This window comes from Grus americana, chromosome 1 (genome assembly GCF_028858705.1).
Source record: "Grus americana isolate bGruAme1 chromosome 1, bGruAme1.mat, whole genome shotgun sequence".
Lineage (NCBI taxonomy): Eukaryota > Metazoa > Chordata > Aves > Gruiformes > Gruidae > Grus > Grus americana.
The window spans coordinates 194168837-194196318 of record NC_072852.1 but is presented as its reverse complement, the minus strand read 5'-3'; the positions used below and the strand labels follow the sequence as shown (position 1 = coordinate 194196318).

The window sequence follows — 27482 nt, the reverse complement described above, 5'->3', positions numbered from 1 at the left end:
CAGAGCTGATAAAATATCAAGTCACATGAATTTTTCATGTAACTGTGTTTTTTTTCAAAGAAATCATGTAAGTAAAAAAATTAGGCTGACACATTTTAGCCTATTCATGTGTAGACTCATGTTTTATTACTCTAAGAAATTGTTCTTCCACTTTCAAATATCATTTGTGCATGACACTTCACTTATCAGGGCTATTACACACAGAATCAAAATGAGAATTTCCCTATTCTATACATATGCTGTATATAATTCTGCATATATACGTTCTGTGTATACATAAAGCCATACACATAGATGGAGCTTGCAAATTCGCAGTGTGATACACAGATTAGGGGCAACCCACTGATTCGTAACGAGGCTGTGAGTCCAGGATGACACCAAGACAAAGAACCTAAGGACTGTATGTTCCTTTGACACAGAAAACTGGCCTCTCTTTGCTGGCCATCTGTAGAGGTCAAGAGGCCGAGTGCCGTTGATGAACCTGGCCGCAGGCAGGGCGGGCAGGCCACGGGTGCCCCAAGGGCTCTTCTCTGTCAGGCCCTTGCGGCTGGGCCATCCTGGCAGGGCCTCACCTCACATCTCACCTCCCTCGCCAAACGTGCCTCTGCCATGGGAGGTCAGCCTGCACTGCTTGCACACAGTCTCCAGCACGTCCCCGCCACCATCACTACTGGCATTAAGTATCTGCATATGAACTGGAAAAAAAATAATGAGTTATGATTATTTTGCTTGCTATTCCTGTTCATGATTTTTAAAATTATAGTACACAGAAAAATTTAATTCAAGTTATTAAAATGAGAAAACTATTTTCTGTTTTCTATTCTGTAACTACAAAAGTTTTTCATTTTCTGGTAAATTTAGGAATAAGCATAACATTCATCAAAGTTTAAAGGACAATGTTAGACATGTAGCTTATTTTAAATCTGGTATTTCATCAACAGAAAGGATACTATGTGTCAGAGAGTGCAAGAAGTCTGAGCTTTAGTAAGCCTGCTACAGAAAGAAATCATCTTTCATAAATATCTAAAATCCTCATACAGACAAAACAGACTAAATTCATTTAGATGTTAAAATAATACATATACTATTGGCATAATGGTTTTATTTCCTGTAGGAACCATGCCTCTTCAGTGCATTGGAGAAGTCCCTTTGTGATAAATTTTGGAACCTCTGTCTCTACTGTGCTCTAAACTCTCCCCAAAAGCAAGAAAAACAACAGTGTTTACTGCTGGTCACAGTCCAATAAGTAACCATACCTGAGAGGGAACAAGACAGCACAAAAATAATATTAACATTTATTCTTATCATCTTGCTGTTGACAGCTTTACTGGTTATGGAATGTAGTGTGTTGACCCTGGCTGTAGGCCAGGTGCCCCCCAAAGCCGCTCTGTCACTGCCTTCCTCAGCTGGGCAGGGGAGAGAAAATATAACGAAAGGCTCGTGGGTCGAGATAAGGGCAGGGAGAGATCACTCACCAATTACCATCGGGGCAAAACAGACTCAACTTAGAAAAAAAAAAAAATCCAATTTATTACCCAGAAAACAGAGTAGAGTCATGAGGAATAAACCCAAATCTTAAAACTCCTCCCCTCATCCCTCCCTTCTTCCTGGGCTCAACTTCACTCCCGGTTTCTACCTCCTCCCCCTCAGCAGCACAGGGGGACAGGGAATGGGGGTTGTGGTCAGTTCATCACACGTTATCTCAGCCACTCCTTCCTCCTCAGGGGGAGGACTCCTCACACTCTGCCCCTGCTCCAGCCTGGGGTCCCTCCCACGGCAGACAGTCCTCCACCAACTTCTCCAACGTGAGTCCTTCCCACGGGCTGCAGTTCTTCACCAACTGCTCCAGCGCGGGTCCCTCCCACGGGGTGCAGACCTTCAGGAACAGACTGCTCCAGCGTGGGTCCCCCATGGGGTCACAAGTCCTGCCAGCAAACCTGCTCTGTCATGGGCTCCTCTCTCCATGGGGCCATAGGTCCTGCCAGGAGCCTGCTCCAGCCTGGGCTTCCCATGGGGTCACAGCCTCCTTCAGGTGTCTCCATCTGCTCCAGTGTGGGGTCCTCCATGGGCTGCAGGTGGATATCTGCTCCACCATCATCTTCCATGGGCTGCAGGGGGACAGCCTGCCTCACCATGGTCTTCTCCACGGGCTGCAGGGGAATCTCTGCTCTGGTGCCTGGAGCTCCTCCTCCCCCTCCTTCTTCACTGACCTTGGTGTCTGCAGAGTGTCTCACATCTTCTCACTCCTCTCTCTGGCTGCAAAAGCTACTGCTCCTTTTTTTCCTTCGTAACTCTGTTATCCCAGAGGCACTACCACCATCGCTGATGGTCTGGGCCTTGGCCAGTGGTGGGTCCATCATGGAGCCGGCTGGCATTGACTCTGTCGGACATGGGGGAAGCTTCTAGCAGCTTCTCACAGATGCCACCCCTGTAGCTCCCCCCCACCCCCAACCTTGCCATGCAAACCCAAAACATGGAAATATATTGTTTGCTAGCCAGAAGCTGGACACCAGTGATCTGCAGCATAGAAGGAGAAACATCTTTAGAAAAATGGGAAGACTGGAGATATTCCCTCCTGAGTGGTCAGAAATTACTGGGGGACTGTCAACTCCTCCTGGGTAGAGCTGAGTCCTGACTCACCCTTCTGTTACCGGCTTTCCCAAGGTATATATGCAAGTGCAGTAGCTATGGTATATATAGTACACTTTCAGATGGAAGTGGAAACGCCACAGGATGAGGACACATAACTATCTGAACTTGCCTGGTCTTACACCAGTAACTGAATACATTGCCTGTGGTTACAGAAGACAGAGGCAGGCAGAAGCATGCCAAAATACCACAAGAAGAGGATCAAAAGTTGCATGAAGAGAAATTTCACTTGGGCATAAAAGAAAAAAACCACAGTGAGAGTAGATAAGCAACAGAATATGTTGTCCACACAGTGAAAATATGAGTATCTCCCTTTTGGGAGATCCGGAGTTTGCCGCAAACAGACAGAGATGCGCGGGCGGGCGCGGCGTTCCCTGGCGCTGCTGGGTCGCGTGCCCAGCGCCATGACAGGGTTCCACACCGCCATGCCCGCCCACCACGGACTGCAGCGGCAGCGGCTGCCCCCGGGACCACGAGCTTTGCAACATCACGCATAAAACCTGACAGGGCACAGTGGGAAAACTGTCATTTGGGAGGAAGAAACACCCCCATCCTAACGCAGGCCGGGCCCGGCCGGGCGGAGGCGCGGCCGCCGGGCTTCACACGGGAAACCGTGGGGGCGGGGCAGCAACGCGCTTCCGCTCCTTCCCCGTACGCCGCTGCAGCTTGTCCCTCAGCGGCCGCCGTATCGGCTGCTCCTCCCGCTGCTGCTGGCCGCGGCTGCGCGCGCGCTGGGGTTGCGGCGGGCGGCGCGCGCTTTTCAACCGCCATGAGCCTGTGGGCAGACAAGTACCGGCCCGGGTCCCTCGGCAGGCTGGACTACCACCGCGAGCAGGCGGCGCAGCTCCGCAACCTGGTGAGGGGGCGCCCGGGCCCGTCGTGCGGCGCTCGGCGGCCTCCCCAGCGGGCTCTGCCCGGTGCCGTCGCGGCCTCCAGCCGTGGCGGCGGGTGCCGACTGAGGGGAGCCCGCCACCGGGCCCTTCTCCTCCCTGCAGCGGGAATCCTCTAGGAGTCGGGATTCCGCGGCCCGTAAGGCTGCTCCTGCGGCTCTGCAGGGTGGGGACGGGGAGCTTTCCCTCGGTGCAGGGCCTGGTCTTCGGAGGAGCTTCCCCGCCGAGCGGTGCTGGTGGGAAACTGGGCCGCTGGCAGCGTGCCCCGCTGGGAGCATGGCCTTTACACTCAGGAAGGGTCTGCGAGGAAATTAGTGGCTTGACTTCTTCAGGAGTGATGTGTGTCTGTGCTTGCTGCTGGTTTTAGCTGAGAATGATCAGTATCCATGAGAGTACGGCTTACCTTGTTTCCTTAAAGTTAGCTGGAGTAGAAGTCAAGACTATGTAATTGCTTGGATGTTAAAGGTTTCCTCTTCGCCCCCCCAGTGATATTCTGACTTTTCTTCACTAGACTGATTCACTGTTAGTGTTTCCCTGTGACTGTTATATCTAATGTTAGTTCTGACTGAAGTTTGGTTGGAGGGCTATGAGGATGATGAGGGGACTGGAGCATCTCTCGTATGAGGAAAGGCTGAGAGAGCTGGGGCTGTGTAGCCTGGAGAAGACTGAGAGGGGAGCTCATCAATGCTTATAAATATCTAAAGGGCAGATGTCAAGAGGATGGGGCCAGACTCTCTTCAGTGGTGCCCAGTGACAGGACAAGGGGCAACAGGCACAAACTGGAACACAGGGAGTTCGGAGTTCCACCTGAATATGAGGAAAAACCTCTTCACTGTGAGGGTGACCGAGCACTGGGACAGGCTGCCCAGAGAGGTTGTGGGGTCTCCTTCTCCAGAGATACTGAAAACCTGCCTGGATGCAATCCTGTGCAACCTGCTTTAGCAGGGGGGTTGGTCTAGATGATCTCCAGAGGTCCCTTCCAACCCCTATCATTCTGTGATTCTGTGGATGTTTTCCAGGTCATGCTTTTTAGTTTTTCAAGAAACAAACTCCTAACTTCATTTAAATACAGACTGTCTATTGCTTGTTTGCCCAGATTCAAGGCTTGCAAATGAAATAACAAAGTACTTACATGTATATGTGTGCGTGTATGTGTATGCATATATATATTTGCTTTAAACTTTGTTTTTAGTATTTTTTTTTTACTGTGTGTGGGTTTTTTGTAGCTGTCACTCTAGAAACCCTGGAAAGTATTTAAATGCTGAGGTGATGCTTTGGTTGTTTGGTGTTTTTTGTTGTTTTTTTGTTTGAGCAGTGAGGTGTTTGGAGTTAAATAAGTTACATATGGTCTTTGGAAAAAGTATGATGTTCTGTAGGAAATATCGCTGCAGGAAAGCAATACAGCAGTTCTAATTCTAGGTACTATGTTGTGACTGAGCTGCATCTGGAAAAGTCATTTCATGTAAACTTGGGCAAGAGTAGGCCAAATACTCTCTTACAACAATAATATTTTCCTTTATATCTAACTCATCTTGTTGTTTCGTGTTCAGGTTCAGTGTGGTGACTTCCCTCATCTGTTGGTGTATGGACCATCAGGAGCTGGAAAAAAGACGAGAATAATGTGTTTGTTAAGGGAATTGTATGGTGCAGGAGTGGAAAAACTGAGGATTGAGCATCAGAGTATAACGGTAAAAAAACCTGAAATCTCCCATCTGCTGCAAAGTAATGTTGATTTTATATATACTGATATATTTCTGCTGTGAGGCCTTTCTATTTGAGTTTTTAAATTTTTTTTTCCACTCAGTATCTTCAAGCTCTCTTACATAATTAATCAGACTACTTTGGTTACTGAAACAAATGCTTTTGCCAGATATTCTTGTTCTTTAGGTCTTCAGAGTGAGAGGATGTGGGATATTTTTTTGTTGTTTTCTGTGGTTATTGGATGGTTTTTATGTTTGGTGTTTTGTGGGGGGGGGGTAGTTCCCCCCTCCCCCCCCCCGCCCCGATCAGTTTGGACAATAGCATGTGTTGTAATAGACTAGCTCTCAATTAGATATATAGAATTTAATTTGTCTGTAAAAGTAATGCTTATTTTTTAAATGATTAGCACTGCTCTTCTCATATATGCAAGTTCTAACCTGTTTTCTTATTCCTATAATGACCAGTTCAGGAAAAAAAAAAAATTAAATTATATCTACCTTGGTCTTAGACATTTGATTGATTATTATTAAAAGGTTATAATATCCATTCAAAATCCTTGTTGTGGATTTCTTAAGCAGCAAGGGTTTATCAACCTTTATTGATAAGTAGGTTATTTTATGCTTGCTTTTTAATTCTCAGTAGTGGAACAAGTATAATACTTGGACTGGATGGTAGAAATAATAGGGTACCTGTAACTGTTCAGACCCACATTCAATGGTGATATAAATACTAGTGTTTTCTTTAAACCAAGTATAGACTTGAAATCCTTTGCCAAGAGAAGTGAACAGCCTCTTCAGGCTCGTCCACAGATTTTTCCCTCCAAAATTTTTCTTTGGAGGGACAAGTTATCACTTATTTTGAACTGCTGATTCTAATAATAAGATTTCTTGTTAGGAAACTCAGTAACTGGAGTATGCAGTAATACTTACTATGTGTTGCTATAATAATCATTACTGTTATTATTCTACCGGCTTGATGATGTGTCAGTACCCCTTTTCTCCTTTGGGGATGGGGATGGGGGGATAGGAGATGTGTAAATCTAGTGTCTCGGCAGTTCTTTGATCTCAGACTTTTAGTTTGCCTATGACCTAGACAGTTGTAATCTGTAAGACAAATTCATGCATCAGATTTTTAGAACACTCTTTCTGAAACATAATATGCTTACTTTCTACATAGGCACCTTCTAAAAAGAAAATTGAAATTAGCACCATTGCAAGTAATTATCACCTTGAAGTTAATCCAAGGTAAGTGTACAGTAAAAATGTCCCACTTCAAATATAAGCTGTTAATACTGCAAGTGGTTTCAATCTGGGTATATAAGGGCCTGATTGCCCAATTTATTGCCTGAGCAAATTAGATAACGGTTTATGTGTTTGGACTGCAAATGGGAGCATGGAAAGGATTTTTAATTGAACAGCTCTAAATGAACAAAGTTTGGATGGCTGTATACTAAAGACAGTAATGTTCTGCATAACTAGCCACATAAGCATGCTGATGTTGAGTACTGGGTAACAAACAATTCTGGATTCATAGGTTTAACCATTTAGGTTGAAATTGAGAACTTTTATTTGAACCGACACCCCCATATTGTTCTCTCGCAAATACAAAAGTAAAGTGATTTGAAAGTAAGCAAGGTTTATCTAGTAACTCTTAAAATAAAGAGTTCAGAGCACTGGAAAAAACACCATCACAAAATACTGGGAATCCTGTCATGAGCGAGGTCAGGTGTTGATTTAAATGACAGAAGCTATAATGGTGTTCTGTATGTTGTCTTTGACAATTGTGAAATTGCTGGTGATAGTTCACTGACCCAAAGTAAATATTTGTATTTACCTGAAACCGTTTAATGTTGCTTTAAATCACATGAGAGTAAATGTCATTGTGCACTGGGAGGCTTTGGTTATGTTGGCTTTTTTGTCTGGGTTGTACTTATGAGAGAATGTGTATCCTGAAGTAACTTTTAGCTTTGTGCGTATTGCTAAACCTTTCTCATGTTGCTCTGCATTTTAGAAGCTATTCTCATGTACCGTGTCTCCTTCAAAACCTTGTTTTGCAGCTAATCTCTGTGTATTGATTAGTGAATATCTGCTGGAATTCTAATACAGACCCAAATAATTAAAGCTTAGACTTTTATTGGTAATTAACTGTTTGAATATGTCATTTTGGTCATATAAAATGTCTGACCATTCAGTCTTCTGCTGTGATAACCTAATACTACTAATACTTCTATTACTCTACATAGAGTACTTTTAGCTTGAAACTTATAAAATAATTGCATTTAAAAATCCTGAAAATGTAGAACTGCTGTATTGGTTATTGTATATAATAGTAGTGCTGAGTTTTGATCATGACTTAATATATTGATCAATATATTGATTCAAAGTGATCAAGCAATTGTCAAGTTTATGTCTGACCAGACAGTGAACCTGCATGTGCTGTGCTATAGTCTGTGAAGTTTGATTGAATTACAGTACTGTGTGAAATCATGTTGTGCATCTTGAGTAACATGGAGCATGATAAATGGCTACCAGAGAAAGGAAATTAACTTCTGGGAAGGACTCTGCAGACATTGAATTTATTATGGAATTTTATTAGAGCTGTTCTTTTTCCTCCAAAAGGAGGATATTGTCTGAATTCCAAAGTGTTGTCTGCTGGTCACTTGACTAGCTTGGGTAGATGCTTTGAAATGGGTTCTTTTGTAAGTGGGCAATGAAAGAATAAGGAACAACAAAAATTAAGTATTTGTGTGGTAACTGCCTTTGTTCATTGTTTTCCTGGAATGTTTGGTGTGATCACATAATATCAAGGATGATTTTTCTCCATGAAATTATAACTCTGGGTTCTCTGTTACTCCAGAGAATAATTTATCTTTAAACGTTAGGAAGCTATTTTAATCGCTTTCAATTTCCAAAAACTGTCCTAGCTCATAAATAGAACCAACTCATTTTGTTTTGCTTTTTTTTGTGCTGTGATCACAGGTCAGCTCCCTTGTCGAAGGACAGATCTCTGCAGTCAAAGTCAGCGTAGCCTTTTCAGCAGATTGTGAACTGTTGAGCCAGTATGCTTCTGTACATTCTGCTGCTGCCTCCTTGGCAAGAATGCAGGAGGTCTGGTTGAGTGGTGACTAGAACAGGACAGACAAATGCCTTTTTCATTTGCTTGCCAGGGAAATATTGCAGAGCTACTGCTGCCTCTGTGAAGGCAGTAGTCTGGGGATGCTAAAGTGTGGGGTTTTCCCCCTCTTTTTCCTTGTTTTTTCAGTAATCTAGTTTGCAAGTCAGTCACCAGTGGTTGTCAAATCTGAGTCAAGCTAGCTGAGCTACTAACCTGGGGACTGAGAAAGCTGTGCAGTGCCACTCTAGGGGATAGTAAGGAGAAGCAGCAGGAAGGAAATCTAGTATTTCCCCACGTTTTGTTGCCTTCTAAGCAGGAAAATGTTAACAAATTGTGCTGTAATAGTATCTGAGTATCAATCTTTTATTACTAACTCTTTAACTTTACTGTGTCTGCCATTCAAGTTTAAGCGTATAGGTTGTTCGTAGCATGACAACTAATTTTCAGGGGGAAAAAACCCTATGCATTTACATCAGTCCTTGAAGTCAGGTGTTCCTATTATTTTTCTTCCTGTAATGGGTAAAAATGTTCACATTGCATGTCTTTGCCCAAATCACAAGTAACAAAAGTTTAGATTTCTCATACCGGAAAAGTAAGTTCTAATTCAAGGAGTTAATAACACATTTGACAACAGTTTTACTGCTTCCCAATACAGTGCTACTAATCCAGCTGTGCCTGCATAAGCTTTGGTTTGTTTTTATTATTGGGAAGGTAACTTTCAACAAGGTATTTGTATTGAGCTTAATTCTAACCTCAACAGTTTCTGAATTCTTTTGGCATTCTTGTTTAGTCAGTTGACCAAGAGGCTGCTTAGGAGGTTGTATTTTATATGCGGCATAAAGTTGTTTTAAATCAAGTTTTATTCAAACTCCTGGTACAGTGATGCAGGAAACAATGACCGTGTGGTAATTCAGGAACTCTTGAAGACAGTAGCACAATCCCAACAGCTTGAGACAAGTACTCAACGAGATTTTAAAGGTGAGTAAAACCAGTCAAAGTACTTTCTAAACTTGTTTTTCAGAGATTTCGACTGACTGTTTTGTTCGTACCTATATATTGCATGAGAGCACACATGAACCTTTCCCAAACTAACCTCCCACTTTTCTTCCACTGTGGAAATATCTTGAGTGGTTAAATACTTGGTATGAGGTTGTCTCTTGTGTTGGTTTTGTAGGAGGACAGGATGTAGTCGAATGACTGTGGCTGGGCAGAGGGAGCTAGGATTCCTGCTGTCTTTTTCCCAAGTCTGCCATTGAAATGCATTGTAACGTTGTTTAACCATCTACAGTAGTAGTTAGGAACTACTGAGGCTTAATATTGAGTTGAGGAGCAGGATAACCTTATGGCAAATGATGCTGTGTAAGTTAGGTGTTGGCTGCTTATTTGTAGTGTTTTGGGGGATGAGCTATCTTAGGCAGAAAGTTTAGAAGCATTTTATCCGTAGTGTACGGAAGGACACTGGGTAAGAAAATGCAGAAGGCTTTCGCTGAGTTCTCTAAGACATGTGTTGCTACAACTGGCTTATTTTTCCTCCCCATGACTAAATTGAAAGCAAGATCAGAACTATATAATGAGAGATTGAAGGAGAGAGGAAATCTTGACAGATACAGTAGAGCAGAAATTAGTTGCAGGTGGTCATGAATTTAGTACTTTGTCTCATTTTCCTCACTGTTCTCAGGAAATACTATATTTCACCTAAGCTGCTAGACACTGATTGGCTCTGGCAGTTATTGATGTGTATATCCTTACAGCAGTCATACCATGCACCTCAAAGTATCCAGTAAGCTGGCTGGTCTCCTTAGGCTGCATATATAACCAGGAGAGAAATGGGAGAAAAGTAATGGACTGACTTGTTCCTCCAGGCTGTTTCCCTGCACCATTCAGAGTACTGAAATGAGTTGCCTATGGAGGAACCTGCAGAAGGTAGCTGGTCAGGTTAACTGCTTCATATTAGGTGTCTCCTGACTGTTCTGAAGCATTTTTGAAACATGTTTTTCTTTTTTTTTTCCTTTTAAATAAAAGACCATGGAAAGGCACTGCAGCTACAATAACAAGGCAGCTTTCTACTACTCCTTTGTTAAGCTAAGACATTGGCTTTTAAATATAAAATGTTTTGAGGGGAGTCTTCAATGAATCTGTACTTTTTGATACGTCCTTATGCCATAAATTCTTTTGCATTTCTTACTTAAAAATTCCTTTAAAAATTACTGTACTAATAATCAAAGTGAAAGCTTCTACACCTACCAGGATTATTTCTTGGCACTGAAGTGTTGCAGGCCCTGCTATGAAGAAATTGATGTTCTAGGACATAAATACAGGGTGTGAAGGAGCAGAAGATTATACAGTCAAAAGGCACGCAGGTTGTCTTAATCTTTATTTTCCGGCTTGTGGAACCATGCTGCCTTTTTCTGCTTGTGTCATTTATTTTGGTATTGTTGCTTGTATGTCAAAGTACTCATTTGCTTAGAAATATTTGATATTAATAAAAAAATCCCCTATTTTTAATACCTTTTCAGTGGTACTGTTAACAGAAGTCGACAAACTCACTAAAGACGCTCAGCATGCTTTGCGACGAACAATGGAGAAGTACATGGCGACCTGCAGGTTGATCCTGTGCTGCAACTCCATGTCAAAAATTATAGGACCTATTCAAAGCAGATGCCTGGCTGTACGAGTGCCTGCTCCCAGCATTGAAGATGTATGTTGAAACAGAAGCAAAAAGAAGTTATTTAAAAGTTCTTAATAGATTAATATTTCATAAGTCCACAGCAGAACTTGGCTTCCACAAAGTGACCTAGTTTTCCTTTGTGGTGGGTGACTTGTCAAATATGTCTTATGAAATACTGGTCTCTGTCTGATCCAGAAGTGTTTCAGGCAGGAGAATCTGTAGGTGCTAAACTGTTTGTTAAATGTTGCGCTCCCTGCTATCTCTTTCCCATCTAGATCTGCCATGTCTTGTCCAGTGTGTGTAAGAAAGAAGGCCTGACTCTTCCGCAGGAACTGGCTCAGAGGCTTGCAGAGAAATCTGGCAGGAATCTTCGGAAAGCACTACTTATGTGTGAGTCCTGCAGAGTACAACAGTAAGTCACTGCTAAAAATTAATGTAAATTATACTCTTAGACACATAAATGAACTTACTTCTGAGGCCTTGTTAGAATAGGTGACAGTTTGCTTTGATTTTAATTTTTTAAAAATATTATTCTTCTGTAGGTATCCTTTTACTGCTGATCAAGACATTCCTGAGATGGACTGGGAAGTTTATTTGAGAGAAACAGCAAATGCTATTGTCGGTCAACAGACACCACAAAGGTAGGTGAATGTACTTCCTTGCAGCTATAAATTATATTTTTGGTGTATTCTTGAACCTAAAAAAAAGCTTATATTTTTAAAAATGTGGCATCTTTACTTACATGTTACTTTCTGGCATTTCTACTGGAGCTGGTACTTTGCAGCCAGAGGAAGTGAGCTTTAAAATTACCAAAGGAGGCTGAATAATGAGCTTCAGGAACTAAAACAATCGTTGGTTTTCTCTGTTGAAGCTTTGTAATCAAAACTGAGCATAAGCTTAGTTGCACGTTGTGCTGTTGTCTCTTTTTTTTTTTTTTTTTTGAGGGGGGAGGTGTATGTGTTTTTCTTCGGGGTTTTTTGTTTGTTTGGGATTTTTTCTGTTTTATTTAAGGCTTCTGTTTCACTAGTGTAACAGACCTTTGTAAAAGAACTGGAAATGAGACATCACTTTTTTAAAGCACATTAGGAGATGCTCCCTTTATCCATCTCAGTGTCATATATGTACAGCCTGTGAAAACACATTAGTATGCTTTGGGGACATACTTCTGATGTTTTGTGGTGTCTTTCCAACAGGCTTTTAGAGGTCCGTGGACGGCTTTATGAGCTCCTGACACACTGCATCCCTCCTGAGATTATAATGAAGGTAATTCACCTACCTAGCTCTTAATCTGTTATAAGTATTAATGCTATGACAGTCTCCAATTTGAATTTAAAAAAAAAAATCCACCAAAACATAGCAAATTATGCAAATATTGATGAAAAGCTATATCCTTTCCAAATAGATGTGGGTGACCAAAAGATACTTTTCTCTTGTGTTTCTTTCCACTAGAGTAACCCAAGTAGTCCAGATTATTGCTCTGAAGCAGTAAAGACCTTGTTCTTCCAAACACTGATACATCGCATTCACTTCTCTTGATCCTCAGTATACTAGTCAATATACTAGACTGTTTAGTTAGGTTCATGCCCAAATATATTTAGGCATGATGGTTTTGAGTTGTGTAGATTTTGAGGGCAGGAAGATTCTGTTCTGGAATTTGGAAAAATGTAATTATCTAGTTTATTTTTGTTGCAGGCTTCCTTGTTCACACCTCTGTTGAATGATTTACTAAAACTTGTTCTGTGTAACACAACAGCAGCATTGTAGCTGAGTAAAAACAAAGGAGGACATGCTTTGTCCCCCTGAAGGCTTCTCAGGCCAGTTTCTGTATTGAGACATAGACATTTTTTATGGACTAATTTTGATATGGTTTGTTTTCTTTTGTAGAAGTTTTGTTGTTATAAGTTCAGTATTTGCTATGTCCTAGTAGAGAGGTTTGCTGAAAGATGCTAGACCAGCAGGTCTCTTCAAAACAAGAAGTCATCTTGGAGAAATAAAACAAATGGGACGTGCACGTTTTTATTTTAGGCAAGATAAAAGGATGCTGAAGACAGCTAGAGCAGAACAAAGATTAAAGCTAATGTTTGCAACTTAAACCGCCATGGACTTTACCATCAGGCATAATTACAAGATAATGAATTTCTTTTCACATTAACTGATTTCTGCTTACTGACAGTTTTGGTAGTTAGATGTTTTTTTAACTTTCCTTTCTTATGGTAGGTTTTTGAATCCTGCATGGCCCTGTTTGAGGACTGTTGTCAGGCCAAAGGTGGATGTTCTCTACCCATTCCCTCTTCATAAACTTGAAATCATCTAGAGATACTTCTCACTTAAACCTAACCACTTCAATAGAGAAGGATTTGCAATTATTTTATTGCTGTCCCTGATCTAAAAGAATGCATTTTTGGTTTTCTTGTGATGACTCAAATATTGTTGTAAAGTATCTGTGTCTGTCTACACATACATATGTATGTAAATATAAACACATATACTTAAAATTTAAATAAGCCGTTTCCTTGTTATTTATTAATGTTGTTTGTCTTTGTGCTCGACGCTGTTGAGATAGCGAGTGTATTGAAATCACTTACTTCCTGTCTTGGTAAAAATTCTCCCTAGGGCCTTGTGCCTGCATGCAACAGAGGTTATAGTATTTGGAGATAAGGGTCATTTATTTTCTTTATTAAGGTATAAGTAGTTTCAATACATGATTTTTTCCATCTAAGAACACATTAGGTAACATCTGTTTTGACATGAGGAATTTATCTTGAAAGAAAGTTCTGAAGAGACATGGTTCCATGAATCTAGCTCTGTCAAATAGGTGGTGTAATGATTCTTGAATGTCTTTTCTGTTGGATTCATGAGTGAACTATTGGTCATAGCTTGGCTGTTTTCAGAGGAACGAAGTTATCCTCTTAACAAAAAATATATAATTTTTCAAATACTGTTCTGGTTTTTTCCTGTTTTAGGGCCTCCTGACAGAACTTCTAAATAACTGTGATGGACAACTGAAAGGAGAAGTTGCACAGATGGCAGCCTTTTATGAACACCGCCTGCAACTGGGCAGCAAAGCCATTTATCACCTGGAAGCATTTGTAGCAAAGTTTATGGCAATTTACAAGAAGTTTATGGAGGATGGACTAGATGACATGATGTTCTGACTCTGATGCCCAAAGTCGTACATAGAATGTTGTATCATGCTGCCAATAATGTTGCAGACATTGTCTGCTTGTCCATACTTGATTGCATGTGGGTCTAGTTCAGAGGCAAATATTTTATTTTTGCCTTTGAACACAGTGAACTAAACAGTGTTTGTTCAGTTTTAGAAACCAGATGGATTGTTTGACAGCCACAAATCCATCTTTCAATCCATATGAAATACTTTCAGAAGAGAGAACGTGGATGCTGCATGCTCACTTTCTGATTGTTCCTGGGCAAGGCTGTAAGCAAAAGATGGTTTTTCCATGTTGTGGTACGTTCCAGTTGGAGCGTGTATGTTCTGCCTACTGATTTGTATTATCTCACTGTTTGTCTGGCTTCTTTTATTTTTAGCCACACTATTTTCTGTGCTGTACTGACACAGAATGGTTTTTGAGTCTTGTTTGTAAGCAGTCACATTGAAATTGTGGATGAGCAATGCTTTTGTGTTGCTTGTTACATGTTGTCAAACTGATTTACATTTTGTTTAGAAGGAATATATGAAGCAAGGCCACTTACTGGCTGATGCTTTCAACATACATAATGCTGTTCAGGTAAAGATTATTCCTTTGACTGTGGTTTAACCCAGGGTAAGGTTTCAACTTTTAACAAATATTATTTCACTTCTTAAAATGATGTGATGTTTTTAAAATGGCAAAATAAATTGTAAAAAATAATGAACAATAAATGAAATGCTGAATTAGTGTTTTACACTGTCTGTGACTACCTAGGTATGTGCGTTCATTTGCTTTGATGTAGATTGTCAGAAAGGTAGGATATACCCACTCTCTTGTAAGGCTAAAGGTAGCCACTGAAGTTTTTAAAACAACCCCCAACAAAAACAACAACTAAAATCAACCAGCATGAAATCATTAAAAAACCCAACCACCATGACCTATGCCACTTCATGCTGCAAGTCTTTCACGTGTTATGCCTATGTACTATGGTACCCTAAAAGTGACTGAATTCATGCCCTTTCTTATTTCACTCTGCTAATTTAGGCTATTACTAGATAGTGTTTAAAGATAAAGTGAATTAAATACCGTTTCTCACCTTTTTTTTTTTTGGTGGAGAAAGGTTTAGTATTTGGGGATTTTTGTGTCAGAGCTGGTTATGCATAATGGCAGTTTTTTAGAAGCTAGGGCCTTCCCTCTAATAACTGATAAAGAATCTCACTGCTTATTAACTCTCATCCCCTTGACAATTTACAAAGGGCAGCATTAATCCTTGAAGAGGGAGTGTTGCTGCTGCTGCTCTCAGGATCTTGGCCACCATGTGTGGTGTTAATGCGCAGCTTGCCTTCAGATTCATTCTCAGGGAGATGGTGCTGGCCTGCTTCATGCCCAAGTGGTCTCCTTAAAACTGAAGAAGCCTAGAAGATGGATTTTCTTTTTTCTTCCATCTGTTCACGTTACCCAAATCCACAGCACTGGTGGCTTGACAAGGTGTGAGTGTCTAAGCTGTCAGATCCTAGAAAACCATTAAATTAGTGATAGTGGAAACGAGTATTTAAATCCATTACAGAGATAAGCACAAGAGTGGTAGAGGGGGTATAATTATTGTGTGTACGAGTTGCCTCCCCCGCCCCCCCCCCCCCCTTTCAGGAGCCTAGTCTTACCAGTTTTTAAAAGCTAAACAAAATTTACCGTTTGCCTACTACCAGTATAGCATGTGATGAAACAACATTGTGAGTTCCAAAGATGATGAAATGCTCTCCATGCCCCCCTCAAAAAAAAAAACAAACCCCTGCTGATCTGCTCTGCCTCTGTCTTCCACAGTCTAGAACACACAAAATTAAACACATGGGCACAGTACCTCATAAGTCTCTGTGCATGGGCTTTTTTCCTTCCTATGGTAATTTGTAAAGCAATTTTGCCTTACTATCCGTAACAGGCTTGCCAGGGCAGTGGTCATGGCACCAAGCCTGTTGGAGTTCAAGGAGCATCTGGATGATGCTCTTAGTCATATAGTTCAGTTTTAGGTAGTCCTGTGAGGAGCGGGGAGTTGAACTCGATGTCCCTTATGGGTCCCTTTCAACTTAACAGATTCTATGATAATGATCAGTAAGTGGTGTGCTTTCTTTGGGAACATGTTAAGAGGCTACTAGCCGCCTCAGGTGCTGCTTCCCCTCCCTCTTAGGTAGCTGTGGCGCTTGCGTAGAGGCAACGTGGTGCAGAACCAAGCTGGGCTGCGCTGCAGGAAGCAGGGACCAGTAACCCCATCCCACGTGCTGCCCACTGACGAATGGGGCTGATGGGAGTGTATGAGCGGATGGCTGTCAGAAACAACAAAGTTTTCTGCCGTTTTTCCCCTCCTGAGGCTACCATGTAACCCTTCTCCCAGAAGAGCAGAACCTTTGCTGGATAAGCAAGCATCTCCCACAGCAGGCACGGCTGCCTCCGCAGCCTGTACGCGCACAGCCCAGTGACAGCGCTGTGCGGGACCTATGCGGAGCACTGTGCACCTGCTTCACAGCTCAAGTGGGAGAGGCAGACTTTTAAACACTGAATAGCACAGGACCCACCTCTAGATGATCCATTTCTTCAGCTGATTTCATCTTTTGAGACCTGCTTAGAATTGCTTCTGAATCGCATGCTGAGAGGATTACCCTTGCTTTCATCCAGCGTCACCTTCTGCTAGTTCCAAATGAAAACTCCAAGCTGCTCCCACCCAGGTGGGGCTTAAGCACTGAAGAAGTCTAAGAGGTTGCAGAGGAGTCAGCTTCATGCTAGCACAGAAAGCCAGAGGTGAAACGATTTTTTTAAAAAATGACCAAGAAACTAAAGATAGCAACTACTTTAGTTAAAACTTTCTCTGCTCTGCAAAGATCAGCTGTGCAAAGGGCAAGTCATGCATTCACACTTTATTCCCTGCTTTTGAAGTCCAAGTGTTAACTCCTGTGGGAAACGTTATTTCTAGAATCACATTATTTTTAAACATCCATTGTAAACCACTCTTCTTAAGCATTAATCGTAATAAACATAATCTGATTGAAAAACTGATTTTTAAAATTTATTTTGTTAAATAAATTCATATGAGCAAAGCTGACGTGAGGAATGTCCCCTTCTCTAGTACCCTGATTATTGCAGACTATAAGGTAAGGTAGATAAGAGTTCATTATCACAAATTTTCCTTCCAGTGCAGGGAATCCAAGATTATTACAGTTCACTGATATAAAATAATAGCTGTAATTTGTCTTGTTGGAAAGAGCTCTGGTATGCCTGAGGAGCCTTTAATCCTTCTTACTTAACGTTTTATGCCTGCACTAACAATTAGTGCTGTAAGAATTTGTTGTGCTGGATTTCAATCAATGACTCAACCCAAAACCCAGAGTTGTAGTCAGCTAAACAAAAGTTGTCTTAACGTGTCAGTGAAATTTGCTTCTTGTTCTTGAAGGCTGACATACTTCTCTTGGATCTTTATTTTTCATAGGGAGGGAAGGAACGTAAATACGTAAGCATGCAAAAGAAATTAATCTCTATTGTCGAATGTGCCCTGCAGGCTAATCAGTAGTACGTTGTGCAAGTTGGATGTCAGGAATTAGCTGCACATCCAAAATGACCAAGATGAAAAGAGTTTGCCATTAACTTCAATATGTTGAGGAATTGACTCAGAATTTTCTTTGTCATCAAAATTGAAGTTATTTTCTGTCCAAATTAACTAGGACAACTGGGACCTAACCCAGTTTTGTTTGGTTTTGTTTGTTTTGTTTTGTTTTGTTTTGTTTTAAAAGCAGTAGTTGCTTTGCTTGTCTTAAAAATGAGCCTATTGGCAGTTAAACATTCCCGTAACAGATTTTCTTCTACAGTTGTGTACAGTCTGTGTGCTGAACTTCTGGAAGAAATTGTGTACTCTATTTCAGCAGTCCCTGAGCTAGTAAATATTGTCCCAATCATTTGAGTGTTAGGTGGCATTTCAGTGGGGATGGGTTTGGCATCTCTTAAACAGGAGTGAGACACAAGATCAAACAAGCAGAAGGAGCCTGAAGCACGTAACTTCACCACTGACACCACTGCTCCATCTGCTTTTCTAGCAGAGGTGCTGGGGTACTCATCACCACCTCTGTCCTGGCACCTTCTTGGCGCTGATCTTCAGCCTTGTCCTAAGACATGGAGTAGGTGTTAGCCTTTCACCACGGAGCCTGTCTTAGGAACAAGATGTCATCTAAAATGCTGGGCAACAGCATTGCTGTCCTCTGCTTCCCTGCAGCAACACAGCGCTGGGGGTGTCCTCGCTGCCACGCCAGAGTGCTCCATCAAAATCAGTCGTGGTCCTGTAGCAATGCCTGTGGGTGGCTTGGCAAGATGGGAGAACCTGCAGCTTGGAGTAATGGCTGTTTTGCTGTGTCAAGGGAAACCTCTGCCATCGATACAATGAGGTACTTTAGCAGAAACTTGTCCCTGATAGCCCATTAAGTGACAGTCAGCTCTTAATCAAAATTACAACTTCTTAGTCACATGGAAGTCCTGCAGTTACTTTTAACTCTTTCTCAGGGACTGCCTCACAGAAATTAGTCAATCACTGCTACTATTTTTCTACAGACCTTTTGGTGTTATTCCCAAAGTAGTTTCATGCCATGATAACTGCTAGAGTGTAGGTTCCTAGCTCCACCTTGTGCATGCTGCCTTCTGCTCAGGGTCCCTTCAAACCACATCTGCACTGCCCTTGAGATTTCTCCTCCTTTTCAGGTCCCCTTCTCACCTAGTTTGCAAGGAAGGTTGAAAATCTGAATTTCCAAGAATGAAGGTGGGTGGAAACAGCCAAGAGTCAGTTTGAGAGTGGCTGGAGACAGGCAGACGTGGTCAGCTACCAGAAACATGAAGACAAGGTGGGGGGTGGCTTTAGACACTTGAAAGACAGCTGCAGGGGAGATGCCTATCTGCTTGGGACCCATCTACCTAGGTAGGGATCTACAAATATCCCTTGTAGGAGATGAGCAAGGGTCATGCTTTTCCGAAGGGTGGAGTAGAGCTATGCAGTGCAAAGCTGGAGCACTCAGCCAGAAGTGGGAGACCTGGATTCTGCACTGGCTCCATCTAAAGAGATTTAAACTAGGGTGATTCATTTGGTTTCTAATTAATAGGTTTATTTTAACAGTAGTTATTAATGCATTTTACTGTTACCTAGCAGTGCGTTTAGGAGGAAAGTCACAGGTTAAAAATAGCTGTTAAAATTCTGCCTCATCCATGATGGAAATAATTTCTCTTGTGTATTGGTGGCTGAACTGTTTGATGGTGTCCTGCCTGTCCCACCCAACCTGTCATTTGAAACCCCTGCAAGATTTGCTGAATCGGTGGTCTGTACAGCTGCATTTGAGGGAAACGGGAACGCTGGAACCTCTTAAAATAGCAGTAAAAGAGCAAACTGACTGTAATTTCTGAAAATGGTGGTCAGTGAACTAGCTCCTGCCTAATATTGGTAATTCAAATCCAGCTCGCTCACCTGCCTTCCCCAGCAGCCCATGGGGTTGGCAGGGCTCAGGAGGGGGTAACTGCACCTCTTTCGCTGATGTGGTCCACTGCAGCCAAGGTTCATGGGCTAGAAAGACAGCAAGAAAAAGGGCCTGGTTTGGTGCGTGAGAAGGCACTGAGGAGGGGAGGAGTCCTAGGACATGTCTATGGCTACCGTATGCTCAAGAACACAAAAAGAAAAGGCAGTTTCTACATGTTTCCCTGCCCTAAAACATGACATCTTCCCATAGCCCCAGTACTTCTCCTCCCTGAAGGTCCAGGTGCTGTGTCCATCAAACCACCCTGCTTTACAGCCACCAATGCCCAGGTCCTCCTGTCCGGCACAGTCGATGCTTCCCAACCCAGAGCTGCTGTCTTCTATTCCCTAGCATCCCAGAGCTCCGTTTTCCATGAGGACACCCCAAATTCAATAGCTGTAATCCCCCAACCAATCTTAAATCCTCCTCCTCTCAAACTTCCTTACGCCTCCTTTTCTGCCAGTCTGGCACCAGAGTTGCCCCTTTTTGCCCGCAGCCCCCAGCGTGTACCTGTCCTCCAGTCTTGTGGGCAGCAAGCCTTGCCCAGGATAACAGTTCTTCAGTGACCTCTCCTGTGAAAGGCAAGGTCTGGCTCCTGCCTCCGGTGCTTTAGGTTGGAAGGGACCTCTGGAGGTCATCTTGTCCAGCCCTCTGCTCCCAGCAGGTCCAGCCACACCAGGTTGCTCAGCCCTCAATGGTTGAGGTTTCTGTAGCTCCAAGGACAGAGAATCCACCACCCCTCTGGGTAGTCTGTTTCACCGCCCTCACAGGGAAAATATTTTCCTAATTTTCTAATTTCTAAAAATTTCTAATTGGAACCTTCCTTTACACACTTGAGCTCGGTCAGGAGATCCCCACTCAGCTGCGTTGGCCTTCTGCCACATCTGCTCAACTTTCTGCATGTGAAATGAGTGTTCCTGTGCTTGGAAGAGGTTGTGCTACAACACTTAATAGATCAGCAGGGTGCAGCAGAAGATACTTTCAATTTTAATTTACAAAGCTGTGTAGAGATACTTGGATATGGAGGTGAAGGGAAAGTGCTGGTGGAAAAAATAAAAAGCTTCCGGTCTTTATCAGTAGGAAGCCTGCATTTTACTAGCCAGACTGGCTTTGTGGAAGGTGCCTTTTCTGCTCACGTTCCCATAAAGACTCTACAGCAACTCTGTCCTGGCTTACTGTTAAAATAGCTTTCTTGTTTGTTTTTTTTTTTTTTTAAACATCTTTACAAGCCTCCGTATACAAAGAGCAGAATGTGGTTACGGGGCAACTGAAGACCGAGAGATGGAAACTTACTGTTCTGCTCCCTCTCTTGGCTGACCCACTGTTTCCACAAAAATTTTTTCTTTTTTTTGCCTAGGACAATTTACTTTTTGCTGTATTAAATGTGATGCATTTAGCTGGAAGCCTGTGACAGCCAGGGAATGGCACAGTTTCACTACAGCTAAATGTTGCCAATGTGGGCTTTCACTGCAAGCAAGCTGGTGTTCTTTTTTAAACTTGCAATAGTATGTTCATGTGAAATGATTTGCTGTGCCAAATTATGAAGGCGACAATTAGCACAGTCCTGGTCACAATGAGATCTGAAAGACAAGCTAGTAAAGCACACATTTTGAGGAATCCATGGAATATTTTCTGTGCTTTTTACCACTTGGAATCTTTCTGCAAAATGTTTTTTTCAGTCTTGAGTGAGAAGGAAGGAAGGAAAGGAAACCAGGACCGCCACCAAAAGGAAGAAAGAAAGAAAGAAAGAAAGAAAGAAAGAAGTCAGAATGACAAAGCAGACAAGGACAGATCCTGGGGGAAGACAGGTATGCTCATTAATTGTATTTACATTTCAAAGACGAGTTAACTGCAGTGTTCTCAATCATACCCTACACTTGGGTTCCCGGCCACACACCATGAATAATAAATGCACTTTGGAGGGTACAGTAAGTGACCCAATAGGCTTCTTCCACTTTTAATTTCACGGGCTATCTTAATTTGAGAGGTCAGTACAAATGCCTATGGTAAGTGACAATTTTAGGCCAGTAATTACCAATTAAGACAGAAGGCAAGATGCTGGCTAAGGCACTTTCACATAGATCACAGATAACCTTGCAGGAGCTGATTAACTCAAACAGAACACCTCCTTAGGTGACAGCTACCAAATGATACTTGGAACAATTTTTAAAATTAAAAAGGATGAAGGAAAAGGATTTATGAAACTCTTGGCTGAGTTTTCTCTGGAGAAAGAATTTTGATAATAAGTGGGATTAGCTGTTTGCCAATTAGCAGACAATTAGAAGAAAGACATTTACCCAGTGGGCAAAAATCTTTTATGACAGACTCATGCTCATCAAACCTGTTTATGCCAAAGGAGGATAAACAGTGCTGTGCTCACAGTGTCTTAGCTCTAGTGATGTGAGCAGCACTGGCTGCTGCTACCATGCCAACTTCATGTGGGCTGCGTGCGACTCGATGTGACAGTGCTTGATGTGGCACGCACAGAACAGAGGACCCCAAGCTCTGCTCGTGGATCTTGGGATGGCTGTGGACGATTTCCCAGGGGTCCACAAAAGAAATTAGGAACAGCGCAGCAACCGTCTGTTGAGAAAACTGAAAAATCTCTGACCCTGGGGAATTTTTAGGGACCTGCAAAGAAAAGCAGGAAGACATTGGCTTTATTAATACTAGTATCTGTAAAGGTGAGCATCACTGGTAGATCAGAGAGAGTGGCAGACACTGGAAGCTCTTCTGAAAGTGTCCCTGGGACAAGTGAGGACTCAGATGACCATAAATTCAGAGTGGCAGATGCTGTAAAGAGGAACTGAGCTAGGCTGCTGCTTTTTGTCTTTTTCTTCTCCAGATTAACAATGAATTTTTCTGCACCGTTCCTACAAAATAGGAATATGTAGGCAGCACTGCTTGGCCAAAAGACAGAGTGGGGAATGAATCTGTCTGATTTTACTGTTGTCTGTGCTCCTTTTTTTGCATGATCAGAATTTAAAAGGTTCCTAGGTAGGATCCATCTCTCCTAACTGAAGCATCCAAGAATCAGTGTTTAAGGCTAAGCTCCTCTCTAAGCCCCTTCCACAAGCAATGGAAAGAGATGAGCAGGTGCTGAACATGAGCTCTCTAACCCCAACGGCTCTTCGAGGTGGTCCATCCTCTAAAGGGGCTATTTCTTGCCATTAATGCTGCAATATGGAGCACAAAGCTAGACCTACATACAGATCTACAGTCTAGATGCCTAAACGAGGCCAGAAAAATGGTACCTTTCTATTCTAAAATCAAGGTCAGAACAGCAAAGAGCACACGAGGAAAACAAATTAGGACCAAGCACGGCTCAGGAGTGCAGAGCATTTCCCTGCTACATCCCTTTGTGCAAGGCAGCGCCTGCCCCGAGGACTGCAAATCCAGACTGTGATGTAGAAACGAAGGAATGAACTCAGTCCTGGTTTTGCTCCCGGCATCCTGATCAAAATGAGAATTTCAAATAGAGCTTATGGCTGTATAACATTTGTGACATGCATAAATGTGAGAATTATTAATACATGATCTTTCCAACCAAATCCATGTTTTTACTTTCTTTCCCTGCGTAGTCAGGGCCCTCTCCTGGGGCAGCTTCCTTTGCAAGAGGTTGAATTTACTCTGATCCCAGGAAGCACTCAGCACCCTCCGGAGGCAACCACCGTGAGTGGAAGCCATCCTGTGTGGAAGCAGGTCTAACACCGAGGCAGCACAAGAAGCTTCATTCCAAACAAGGACATTCACTCCTTGTTGAAGGGGAGGATTGCTTTTAGAGCCGCTGACAGCCGCCCAGAGGTTAAAATTCCTTCCAGTTAGGCTAGTACTGTCCCTGTGACATGGATCTCGTTTGGGAACACCTGACCTGGAGCAGGCAGACCAGGGGTGTCAGCAGTAGGAGAAATCTAGTGGTGACTCACTGCACCCTAGGGAAGACCTGGAGATGATGAGCACCTTTAGTTGAGGGAATGCTGGAGAAGGCTAAAACCTTCCAAGAGGACCAGTCAGGTTCAGTTAAAATACCTGTGTTCGTTTCCAGGAAAATTAAACATCAGGTGTGCTTGAGGGCAAGGACTGGCAGCTACGATCAAAGGCATTTTTCCGGCGCGTTGCGTGGGTTATCAGCCCGTTGAACCGTAGGAGCAGACATGATGGACAGGCTCAGAGCTGCAAGGTGCTGCTGCTGCTGCTGCTTAGCGCGACCTGAAGCTGCGCTAAAAAATCGGGAGATGCTGTCAAGTCCTTCTGGCAATGCAAAAAAGCGCACAAAATGAAGGGAGTGGTGCCGTCAGAGCCGAACAGCAGCTACACTTTGTGACTGAAAATTATTTTCTTCACTCGCACAATGATACTAACATTTAGGGGAAAAAAAGGAGTGCTGCAGAGGCAGTCATTACAGATGGAGGAGACTGATTAGGCCCTCTAGCTTTTCCACCTGAAAATACAAGATGTACTGTGATACCACTGATGTGAACTCCATGGGAGGAAGTAAAGGAAATGTGATTACAGATATTATATCCAAATTGAATTAAAGCTGCACTAAAAGCCTCGGATTACTGAGCGGTTCCATGCTATGTTTGAAAACATGATATGCATCTGCTGCTGACACACACGTAAAGAACATGCAGGGGCTTATTTCTCAGAAAACTAGTTTGATCTCTGACTTGCTGATTCACAAATCCACAGAAACAAAGGCAGGAAGTAAAATTACAGACAGGCCTCCCTAGCACATAAATAATCATCAGCAAAGCAGACGTGTTGCTTGGGATTTTTGCTTGGTTTTCTTCCAAATTTTTACTCTACATTGCAACCTTATGCAAAGTTAATTACCTCAGTTTCTTTATCTATAAAAGTTGGATAATGACTCTGATATTCTTTGCAAAAGGCGAATCTGTAGATAAAAGCATTGGTATTGCATGCTGATGTTAATAAAAATTTTCTCGATTGACTAGCGGTCACTGGAACACTTTTCTGTGCTATGCTCATTCACTGCACAGATTTAAATGAGATATTAAATCCTTCTGACACCTCCTAGTTTTGCTGACAGGGAGAAAGAGCAATCCAGGCTTAAGCACACATGTCAAGCTCACTTTTAAAACTACTTTTTTTTGGAGGGGGTCATGTAGTGGTATACACAGAGGCAAATATCTCTTTGCTTTCTTGGCTGTGACTGCTACAAGGCAATGAAAAAGATCTCTAGACTATGACAGTGGGATGAGTTACTGCCTCTGCCACGAGGGCTCTATACACCTACTAATTCTCATAAAAGACTGTCTGTCTCATATGACTAGAAGTATCATACAGGCTGTAGTAAAATAGTGCATCTTTCAATTACTTCCCGTGTTATGTTACATCAAGTGGCAGAGAACAATGAATTTTAAAATAAAACGTTGACATGAATGATTATACAGTAATAAACTTACAACAAAGACTTTTAATGCACATGTAAAAAATAATCCAGCAATCACCTTCCAACTGTATTTTACCTATTTTCAAGCAACAAAACACAGCTGGCAGCTGTTTATTAAAAGGGATCCGTGTGCTAAAATGTTCTCAGTCTGAAATAATAACTCTAGAAAAAAATTTCAAGAGATGTATTTTAAGAACAAAATCAAAGAAAACAAAGTCACAGAACCTGAGAGTTTTAAAGCACTCTCCTCCTCGTACATAGCCCTCTTCCCCAAAACAAACCCAAGGCTATAAAAAGCTTCAGGAAAGATTTTCAAAGGCGCTGAGCTTTCAAAAGGAAGAAAGCCCTGAAGTATTCTCTGTGCATTTCAATAAGGAAATTTCCCCTATATCTTCCACACTTGAGTCTTCTCTGCGATCACGCACCAATTGGCATGGTCAAAGTACGAGTGAGTAATATGTAGCTCAGGAACGTGACGCTCTATCAGCTCGGCCAACTCCCCTTCTTTAAAAACGTGGTAGTACCTCAACCATGCCCCACCAGGACCCATCTGCTGTCTTCTCTGCGTGGTCAGGGCGCACTCATTGACTGCTCTCTGCTGCGAAGAGCCTGTTCGCCTTTTGTTCTGAGGTTGGCAGAAAGCTCCTTGTTTTGGGTGATGGTCTATTTTAAGTTGTTGTCTGACAGCTAATTCTTTCTGATGTGAAATCAGGTCAGGTAAACAGACTCTGCTGCAACCGTGCATAGTATCTGCAGCCATAGGGAGCTGTATAGTTGCTTGCCCTAATTCTGAATAGCAGCTTCTGAAAGCCTTCGAGCAGCGTGACATGGGCAGCACAGGTTTAACAGCTACTTCAAAAGCCGTTGTATTTTCAAAACTCTGTTTGCAATGTAGAAAAAAGTCAGAAGCGCGTTTCAGAAAGCCACACTCTCTGTTTTTTTCAACTTTTTTTTCTCTGTTTAATTCATTCAGCTGAACACCGTAATTGCAATATCTAATGAGCTCTTCTTGGTGCCACTGATCACCCGCATCTAATACCGAGTCAAGTGATCTTGAGAACAGAGACCATCTCAGAGATTTCTCTAACACCTCACACGACGCTTTTTTCTCCCCTCCACGGGATGCGCTCCTCGCTGTCCTGTGTACCTCTGAAGTCCCATCCAACTTACGACAGGGCTGGTTCAAAGCCAGCTCTTTGTCCTTGTGAAGAATTGGGTTTTGTACTCCACGTGAGCAAGGCTCACCCGAGGAGCAGGAAGGAGGTGAAGGATTCCAAGGAACAAAGACATCTTGCTTTTCAAATCTTCTCCGCTTTTGCTCCATTGCCCACACATATATCATTATCTGGCCTCCTACTCTCAAGATGCGAGCCATCTCTTTTATTGCTCGCATGCGCCTCTCTTCCGTTGAAAAATGGTGAATCACTAGAACAGAACAGATAAGGTGAATAAGTATCCCTCGAGGCACTAATGAATACAGAGTATAAGGACAAGGACTGGCTCTGACACACTGGCAGCTGGTGGTTTGCACCACAGGAATACATCATTTATCTTCCATTGTGCTGCGCATTATTGTACTATCTCTAACATGTGAAAAGAGTTCATAACACACTGACTGACTTTAAAAACACAGCAGAGTGATTTAGAAACACTGAAACAAGTGACACCTTTCAGATCGGTGATAAACACCACAACAGTCTTGTTTTCGCAATGCAAGGCTATCGCTTGGTCAGTGGCAAAGCAACCTGGCCCGTTTTTTACCCTCACTTACTGCTCATCTGCAGCCCGAAAGAAGCACTTCTGAAAGACTGAGGCCATACATGGTCCTTGCAACAGCTGTGCTAGTCGTCCTGCTGATGATACCCATTAAAAATGGACTACGTTAAAACTGCCTGACCGTTTCTCCTCCTTTATTGACAGACGTCAGTAACAGAGCAGGAAAAATGAACAGTCACTATCAGCCTGGGATGCATTTAAATCATCAACACATGGGTGAAAGACAATTAGTCAATTAGCATTTGTCTACTTCTGCCATTAACTAGCATCATGAAAACAAAAAATCGGATAATCCCACTCTTGCTTGATAACCCCCACCGCCACACAAACGCGCGTGACGCGGAGAACGCCTCATAGTTATTATGATGGCAAAGCTCAAGCAGCACAGCTTCCCTTGAGTCAGAACTGAGTTTAAATTTGATACTCATTTCAATAAAAGTTTTTGCTCCAAAAAGGGCAATTGGTCCCCGGATTTGGCAGGAATTCGCCAAAGGGCAGCTCTGCAGGTTGGCTCCTGCTCTCAGACTGCGCAGCTCTAGAGCAATCCACAGCAGACGTCGAGGGTGATCAGGGTTTGGTGCACAGCAG

At 42.6% G+C, this 27482-nt stretch overlaps 2 protein-coding genes across 3 annotated transcripts in view; one reads left to right on the top strand and one right to left on the bottom strand.

The window, feature by feature from the left end:
* The first annotated feature begins 3323 nt into the window (after positions 1 to 3323).
* RFC3 (replication factor C subunit 3) lies at positions 3324 to 14937 on the top strand. The gene is made up of 9 exons (XM_054804714.1): positions 3324 to 3505; positions 5090 to 5227; positions 6417 to 6484; positions 9235 to 9332; positions 10871 to 11052; positions 11298 to 11434; positions 11565 to 11663; positions 12216 to 12285; positions 13986 to 14937. Exons 1-9 carry the CDS (start codon positions 3419 to 3421, stop codon positions 14175 to 14177), a joined length of 1071 nt encoding a protein of 356 aa, XP_054660689.1. The 5' UTR covers positions 3324 to 3418; the 3' UTR covers positions 14178 to 14937.
* A 10192-nt stretch (positions 14938 to 25129) lies between these two features.
* LOC129196766 (probable tRNA methyltransferase 9B) overlaps positions 25130 to 27482 on the bottom strand; it is a 38440-nt gene continuing 36087 nt past the window's right edge. For both annotated transcript variants that reach the window (XM_054804696.1, XM_054804704.1), the window contains one exon: positions 25130 to 26543. In XM_054804696.1, coding sequence (XP_054660671.1) covers positions 25504 to 26543 — 1040 coding nt within the window. In that variant the 3' untranslated portion in view covers positions 25130 to 25503. The remainder of the gene's footprint in view (positions 26544 to 27482) is intronic.

Coding starts and splice junctions, on each gene's coding strand:
- RFC3 (XM_054804714.1), top strand. CDS start 3,419: ATGAGCCTGTGGGCAGACAAGTACCGGCCCGGGTCCCTCGGCAGGCTG. Junction 5,228..6,416: donor TTGAGCATCAGAGTATAACG/GTAAAAAAACCT, acceptor CTTTCTACATAG/GCACCTTCTAAAAAGAAAAT. Junction 9,333..10,870: donor TACTCAACGAGATTTTAAAG/GTGAGTAAAACC, acceptor ATACCTTTTCAG/TGGTACTGTTAACAGAAGTC.